Raw genomic sequence first — 8,829 nt, 5'->3', positions numbered from 1 at the left:
TGGGTGTGATTTAAACTGGGGAAACAGTAGATGACAGAGGGTTAAGTGACCCCCTTGCTGAAGTTGCTTTTATTAAGCAAAAACTTGGCATCAGGGCTATAACCCACCTTCTTGGGTGTAATGTCTACTTAGTTCTCTGTAAAAGTTGGCAAATTTCAGGCCATTTATCACAGAAAATGCATTGCTTTGTCCTTGGGCTTTATCAATCAGCACATCCTAAGTGATGGTTGTCACGCACTCAGGCCAGGCACAAATACTTCTCTTGACCTATGACAAAAGATTTCAGAACAGCACACTGCAAATAAATCGGGTAACTATAATAGGACTGTGAGATTAATGAAAGACTCCAGTCAGCAGGGGAAGTTGCTGTTGTTTTTGTATTTTAAATCAGCATGCAACTATGTTCAAAGACTGGCTGCTTATAATGTCTCCTTTCATCCCCATCTTTCATCCCTTGCTGGACTACACAAATGTAGACATCCACAATTGAATGCTTATACTTTATGACACGGGAATCCTTTGGAAGAGAGCTGATACACAAACTATTTAAGTTGGAGATGGAGATTATTAAAAATGCTAAAAGGAATTGAGGCAATGCCATTTAGAATGCTGAGCAAAGCATATTTTAAAACCCAATTGATATATTAATCAGCAATGAAGCAGAGAAAAAAGTTTGTATGAGACGTAGCATTGCACTACATAATTATTGCACTATTTCCTTAAATGTGTTTCATAATTACAGTGTCATTTTCTGGAGGGCACCGTGATCTCATTGCTGTATGAACCTGTGTTATCAGCAGTAATTTAGCACCTCTAATCTCAGTGGATTACTGTTGGAGTGGATGCTCTTCGAAGAGAGGCCTGAGGGAGGGGGTGGGGGAGTGGCTCTTGCCTTCCAGGGAGGGGTGTACTCTTTTGCTATTTTGCCTTTCTGTACAATGGAAGCATATATTAAAGGAATGGCTTTCGCAGTTATCCAAAATCTTAATTTCACTTTGGTGCTCTAACTAACCTCTAAAAGTCTTTGTTCAGTCAGAAAAGAACATCATTCAACATCTCCAGTTGTTCTGTGCTCACCATGTGATAAGCTTCCATACAGGACTATAATTATTGAAAGGTTGTTACAGCTGTGCCTTGACAAGAACTGTTGGGAACTCAATGGTGGAAAAGTTAGATTAGAACAACATGGCAACAACTCCCTCCCCTCAAGTCACAATGAATAAAAATATGGAAATGTTGCACAGAACAGGGAGAACATGGAATCAGTCCTGCTCTTATTTCCACCAGTTTAGCACAAGGTTCCATGAAGTACTTTCTAAACTGAGGACAAGTGATAATTAAAAAAAATAAATATTTACTCTTCCACTTAATTACATTCATCCTGAGCTTGCTCAACTGTGCTAAAATGCCTGTTTAATACAGGAAATCACATGACTAGTTATTTAAACAGAAATTCTTCCCTTTCCTTCATGCTGCTATACAAAAGGCATTTCTTCCCTTCTTCAAAATATAAAGATCTGTGGCACTAGCAGGTAATACAAAAAAAGAGACAAGTGAACTCTGGGTGATTGGTAACTTGCTCCACTTTACATTGATTAGATAGAAATATAGGGATGTGAGAAGACCAGGGGAATTTAAAGTTGGATTTGCCTTCGGTTTCTATAGAATAGTACAAAGATGCCCTTCATGAGCCATCACAATGATGTTTCTGATGTATGTCCAAATGAAAATATTACCCTTTAGCATACATGTTGTTTTGTTTTTGTTTGTTTAACCCAGCCTTTCTCAACTTTTTTACTGTTGAGAAACCCTGAAACATTCTTCAGGCGTTCAGAAGCCCCAGAAGTGGCACAATTGTGCAGAATATGGTTAGGAAGCATAGCTGTGTACACACCCACCTGGGGCCCCTCCCCTTCCCACCCCATCCAAGCCCATCACTGGCCATGAGGGGGGGGAGGTGGGCATGACAATATATGGTCATATCACCTGATAAATGTTTAACAAATTGTAAAAATATATTAAAAATTAACTAAGTCCCACCTATTTGGGAAACCTTTCTAGGGATGTCAGGAAACCCCAGGGTTTCATGAAACCCTGGTTGAGAAAGCCTGGTTTAACCAATATATTCCATTTTCAAAAGGCAGATTTCTGAAATTATTCACCCATTTATGCATGATGTCATAAAGGTTTTTAAAAATAGTCTTTATAATCCCCCCCCCCCCCATTAAGTGCAAATGCCAATGAAGTCAAGATCTAGAACCTCAGTGCTTGGCACTGAGATTGCCAAAGTGCTAACTTGACTGGTGGCAGATGCCAGCTGTTGCTGACATATATTCTGCTAAAGAAACAAACTGGATAGCAGACAATATTCTCAGGCAATTCTTCTAGTTACACACGTGTTACCCCTAACTGTGCTTGCTCTCAAAGCTATGGAAGGCGCCTGTTCTTGAGAGTCTTCTCATAGACAAGGTGTCCCCCCTGCTCTCCGGTTTCGATGACCTGCTCCTCTGGAACGTATTTCGGAGGCTTGTTGCATTGCGCTGCCTATCAAGTTTGTCGCTGATGGAGTAGCTTTTCCTCGTGTGTGCATATAACAAGTTGGATTCATCTGCAGAGTAACTGTTGGCCCGCTCTATTTTTGGAAGCAGTATATTATTGGACAGTGTTCTTGATGTATTGCTACTATCTTGAGGCGACAAGGAAACTGCTCTTTTTTCTTTGGCTTCAGTATCCTCATTATCAGAGCTCGGGTGACTTAGTTCTGCTTCTCTCTCTGGGTGGCAGCATCCTAAGTCATCTATTTTGTCTCCATGAGTTCCAGGAAAGCTGGACCTTTCTGCAATGGTTTGAGGAGCACTGACACACCTGGTGTCTATGCAGTCTGTAATGCTTGTGTACTCTGCTGTTTTGACTGGCACTCCAAGGCTGCTAAAGTAGCTTCTAGAAGGAGAGAACATGAAACTCTGGGATTTGACTATAGGTGGCTCCTCCAGAAGAAATGGGGAAGTAGCCAGGTATCTGCTGCTTTTAGATCGCTCTAAAGTATGATACAAGGGAGGGTCAGAGTCCCAGGGGTTTTGACTGTCTGTGATTTGTGAATAGTCTGAAGAAAAAACTCTTGTTTCCATTGAAGAGGGGTCTTCATAATCAATACTCCTTCCTGAAATTTTGTCACCAGGAGTACCACTTACATAGGCGCTACTTGAGAGAACGCTAGAAGCTATCTGAGCTTGGAGAGCTGGGTCTCCAGTTCCAAGTATGTTCATTGAACTGTCTAGAGGTTCTATAGCAGACTGCAGTTCATCCATGGCAGAGACATAAATGTCTATGCAGGAGGAAGGCCTTCTGGAGTCTGGAGCAATTGACAGTGTGCTTGTAGGCACTAAAGGTACTTTTTGCTCTTTTGACACTGAGTGAGAGCTACTAGCACGATGAAGGCTCACTGCTCTTTCTTTAAAAATACTTTCAAACTTCTCCAACCCGCACTTGTCCTTCATATTCACTGCATAGAAGGAGTGACTTCGTAAGCGGGGCATTACTGTCGGAGAGGTTGGTGACATAGACTCTTCTCCAGGGGGATCAATACTCTCTTGAAGTTTATAAGTGTTCCCTTCCTGGCTGTTGAAACTGCTCTGTCTGACAATGTAGGCTGCGTCAGTACAGTCAGAGGATGTTCGGGACCGTATCTTAGTGGTTTCTCCCCTCTCCGTGCCAGTCAGCTTATCTAACGCTGTAGCCATTCGCCCAATCATATCTTCCAGCTGAGCCAGTCGGATGTCTACAGTCTGAAGTGAAGCCTTCATGCAATGCTCTCGTTCATTCACTTCTTCCAGTCGCATAGCCATATTCTCTACCCTGGGGGGGGGGGGGAGAGAGAGTAAGAGAGAGAGAGAGAGAGAGTAAGAGAGAGAGAGAGAGAGAGAGAGAGAGAGAGAGAGAGAGAGCAGTTACTTTTGAACAAGACAAGTAGTTCCTTACTCAAGATACTTAGTCTTCAGGTCCTATACTACTGACCCCAGAATGGTGCCTATGTTTCCTGTGCTTATTTTGCCATTTGCTTTTTTAACTTTGAGGATAAAATCTGAATTGTTTAGAATGGAACAGGAAAATAAAACAAAATAAATGAAGAAGAGCTGTTCTTTTGAACCCTGCTTTTTAGTACCCCAAAGAGTCTCAAAGCAATTTATAATTGCTTACCCTTGCTCTCCCCACAACAGACACCTTGTGAGGCAAGTGAGGCTGAGAGAGCTCTGAGAGATTACAGGCTGCTGCTCTTAACCACTACATCTAGCTGGCTATAGGGAGTTAGGGGTTCACCTCAGGGAAGGGGCATCACAGCTGTGTGCTCTTGGTTTAGCCATAAGCTGAGATATTCTTATAACTGTAGTTATGGCTTTGCAGGGAGCAAACTCTCCAATCTATTTGGAAACTGAAATAAAAAATCCATTCCAAGGGCTTTGAATGACTTAGGGTGTCCCAAGCACTCTCCCAGCCAGCTGACTCAGCCATGTCCCAAGTTACCCACGAGCCAGGTGGTTCAGGGCTTGCTTGCTGTTGTGGTGAAAGAAAGGGGAGGGAACAGCATTCCTCTGGGAATCCCTTTCTTTGGGGGTTCTTAGACAATCATGCATCACTTCTAGGTTCTGATAAAATTCCCTTTCACTTTTTCCTGCTGTATCTGCAGCCAAGTGAGCACCCAGTCAGCCAGCCTGGGCTACCTTGGGAGATGGCTATTTGTGAAAACCTCTCCCTGAAGGAGAGGCAGTTCAAGTTTTGTTTAGTCTCCTTTGAAAAGAGGTACTTCAGAATCATCCAGGAGGTTTCATCTGCAGGCAGTGCCCATTTGAAAGGAGCTACCTCAGTCATAAGACAATACAGTGTTCGTAACCTCTTAAAACTCTGTGAAACTTCCCAACATTTTGTTACTGCCCCACTCCCTGTGCCAACCATTGTATAGTGATACCCATTTCCTTTTCTAAGGACTCCAAAAGTTACTGCAGATATAACAAGTTGAAGGACTGCTGGCTTATGTTGTTGTTGTTAGGTGCGAAGTCGTGTCCGACCCATCGCGACCCCATGGACAATGATCCTCCAGGCCTTCCTGTCCTCTACCATTCCCCGGAGTCCATTTAAGTTTGCACCAACTGCTTCAGTGCACCTATTGCTTCAGTTGGCTTATACAGATAATCATATATGGATATTTCATATTTCATCTTAAATAAACCATATTTCATATTTCATCTTCTGGAATACTAACTCTGTCCACTGCAAGTATTTCAGTTAATGTGTAACAACTGTTTGAGACAATTTTTTTTAGGATTTTGCTCATAATTACTAGCACTGTCTTAGTTAAAAATAATATATTTTGCAGCCTATGGTCCATTATACTACATTTTTGTACCACAAATATCTGCATTATGCCCCATAAACATTTACATTGTCTCTTCATGCCCCACACAGGGCATTGTGTTTCCCAATGGCCAACAGATTGGAGATCCCTGGTCCCTGTGAGATTCACCTGGCCCAGGCCCAGGCCTGGTGGAATGAGCTCCCACAAGATCTGAAGGCCCTGTGGGAGCTAGGTTTTGCAGGGCCCTTAAAATGGAGCTCTTCCACCAGGCCTTTGGTTGAGGCTGGGTGGATCATGGAGATCTGCCCCTCCTCAAGCATTCCCAGCAAATGGGTCCATCTGCCTGGAGCCTCTTACATTCATCATTCTCAGTCCACCATTATTATTGTACAACTGGGGGGGGGGCAGGAGAGGGTGGGTCTGACTAGTGTTGGAAGGGTAGCATTTTCAGGGTATTATCTTATTACTTTTTATCTGTTGTTAGCTGCTATGAGCTGGCTGGCTGGGAGTAGCGGCCTATAAATATGACACATAAATGAATGAAAGAATACATAAAGAAAGTGGGAAATATTTTGTAAGATATATTAAATGTCAATTGATGTTAACAAAACAGAGTACTGATACTTGCTTATGAAACCATTATAGGCATCAGAATTTCTTGGTTTTGATAACATTATTAATGAATTTAAAATATTTAATTTTATTAAGCTGTAAATTTAAATTAATATATATCTACTTTTGAAGGCTTTAGATACATGCAACACAATTTATTTGTTTATTTATTTATTAATTAAATTTCTATGCTACAGCTCCTATGCAGCTAGCTCACAGTGACTCACAACAAGGGAGTGGCGGGATATAAATCTAATAATAATAATAATAATAATAATAATAATAATAATAATAATAACATCAATCAAAATACGATAAAATCAATAAAACACAAAGAACCTCCTCTCACCCTCCCCAACCACTCCAGAAGGCCCCTCCACCCAACCCCCTATTCCTAACCCCGTCAAGTTTCCAATCAGCTGCTCTCTGTAACCAGGGAAGATGGAATCAGCTATTGGAACACTGGATGGGGGAAATATTTCTCTTGGCCCAGCCTCAACCAAATGCTTGATGGAAGAGCTCCATTTTGCAGTGTTTGCGGAACTATGATAGCTCAGTCAGGGCCTTCATCTAATCCAGGTGCTCCTCAAAAGGCCTGAGATCACCAACTATTTGTCCCCGCAGAGCGCAAAGCTCTGCAGGGGGCATAGAAGGTTAAATGGTCCTGCAAATACACAGGGCCCAGACTGCGAATGGCCAAGACTAAAAACCTTGAATGTGACCAAGTATTCAATTAGTAAGCAATGCAGCTTCTTCAGCACTGGGTGGATATGGGCTCTCCATGGTGTTCCAGTGAGAACCCTGGCAGCTGCACTTTGTATGAGCTGCATTTTCCGAGTCAAGAACAGTGAATTACAGAAATCTAGTCTGGAGGTGACCGTCGTGTGGATCACTGTGGCCAGATATTCCTGTTACAGATAGGGTGCTATGCCTGGCATAGATGAAAAAATGCCAACTGGGCTACTCTAGTGACTTGGGCCTCCATAGTCAAGGAGGCATCCAGAATACTGGTGGTGTGCGATTTAATTTACCATTTATTATTGGCTAAATTCTACAACTGTTAACTGTAACTAGACATATGGAAAGTAATTATCTGATTTAGGGAAGTGGTAAAAATATGATTGCATTTTTTCTAGCAAAACTGATGGTTGATAAATAACGGGCAGCTGAAATTCCAGCCCAGGGTTTTAGGGTACAGTATGGCTTTGGTAGAATTGCCAACTCACTCAGGATTTCAATATCAATGAGGCACTAATTGACCAAGAACTTAACTTTTTTCAATCCCACCTGTAGAAGTTGTTCTGGATCTAGGCTTATGATTAGTTTTTAAACACCTTAGTAGATCATCCTGCATATGGCGCAGCTGAGAGAAAAGGAATCAGACTAATCAGGTTTTGGTATATTTTCATCTAGTAATTAATGACATTCAGCCAAACTTCTGTTTATACCTTGCACAGAGAAATATTTGTAAAAAGTATACCAACCTAAACTCCTTGTAATACTAAAAGTATTGTTATATTTTCAGTGATCCATTTTCTGATCATCAGAAAATGTATACTCAGAAGTTTTGAGATATGCAATTTCACCATGGCTATAAGATTTCTCTCTCTCTCTCTCTCTCTCTCTCTCTCTCTCTCTCTCTCACACACACACACACACACACACAGAGTTGTCTTTTGACTTTTTCCATATATGTTTTATCTGTAGTTTGCTTGATAGTTAGATGTAATTAAGTATTAATACATTGTATTTATAAAGGTAAAGGTATCCCCTGTGCAAGTACCGAGTCATGTCTGACCCTTGGGGTGACGCCCTCTAGCGTTTTCTTGGCAGACTCAATACAGGGTGGTTTGCCATTCCCTTCCCCAGTCATTACCATTTTACCCCCCAGCAAGCTGGGTACTCATTTTACCGACCTCGGAAGGATGGAAGGCTGAGTCAACCTTGAGCCGGCTGTTGGGATTGAACTCCCAACCTCGTGAATAGGCAGCTTTAGACAGCTTTTCTGCCGCTTACCACTCTGTGCCACAAGAGGCTCATATTGTATTTATAGTTGTCCTTATTGGATATATGCATTTTGTAATTTATTATATTTATCAACATGTTCTCTGTTTCAATCTGTATTGTTTTGTAATGATGATGATTGTTTCTGTAAATACTGTTATTTTATTGCTCAGTCTGGATATGTCCACATGTGTGTATCGTATCTTGCCAGTGTATGCACATGTGCATTATTATCACTTAAGATTGCCAAATTGAGCATGGATATTGGTGGGAGGGCTGGGGTCAGGGACATCGAGGGAGGGGTGTGACATCAGTGATGTCACCAAAGTTGCTATGTCACTTCTGGGTAAAATCTGTAGGTGACAAAGGGTAGTTCCAGGAATATGTGCTAAAACCATGGTTTCCAGTTATTCCTAGAGTTGCCCTATGTCACACCAAAATTATACCCAAAAGTGATATAGCAACTTCAGCAATGTCATTGTTTTTTATTTCATTTATGGAGAGGCAAAGAGAAATAAGTCTTGTTGATTATTTTCATAATAATTATGCATTATAAAGCCTTTTCCTTTCCAAAGAACAGGAAATGCTGAAAGTGACAAATGACAAGCTATAGACTATATAGAAAATGAAAAGCAAGGTACCTTTCAGATGTAACACGGATTCTTTCATCATTAGAAGAATTGAATCTATCCTCTTTCTCTCTGAAATATTCTTCTATGCATTGTTCCTCAAAGTCATGAACTTTCTTCAGTTCATCATCGGTTATAAAAAGTTCTATACAAGACACAGGAGGTAATAATAAACCAGTATTTAAAAGAAATTAATTAACCTTCATTATAACACTTCACAAGGTGCTGCCGATT

At 41.2% G+C, this 8,829-nt stretch overlaps 1 protein-coding gene across 13 annotated transcripts in view; it reads right to left on the bottom strand.

Moving 5' to 3' along the window:
- Nucleotides 1-1,340: 1,340 nt before the first annotated feature.
- TRPM3 (transient receptor potential cation channel subfamily M member 3) overlaps nt 1,341-8,829 on the bottom strand; it is a 427,187-nt gene continuing 419,698 nt past the window's right edge. For all 13 annotated transcript variants that reach the window (XM_077344811.1, XM_077344812.1, XM_077344814.1 and 10 more), the window contains 2 exons: nt 8,608-8,740; nt 1,341-3,855 (listed from right to left, as the gene is read on the bottom strand). In XM_077344811.1, coding sequence (XP_077200926.1) covers nt 2,406-3,855; nt 8,608-8,740 — 1,583 coding nt within the window. In that variant the 3' untranslated portion in view covers nt 1,341-2,405. The remainder of the gene's footprint in view (nt 3,856-8,607; nt 8,741-8,829) is intronic.

Source organism: Paroedura picta, chromosome 7 (assembly GCF_049243985.1).
Source record: "Paroedura picta isolate Pp20150507F chromosome 7, Ppicta_v3.0, whole genome shotgun sequence".
Classification (NCBI taxonomy): domain Eukaryota; kingdom Metazoa; phylum Chordata; class Lepidosauria; order Squamata; family Gekkonidae; genus Paroedura; species Paroedura picta.
Note: the sequence above shows the minus strand (reverse complement) of the source record. Positions and strands in the feature narration are given on the sequence as shown.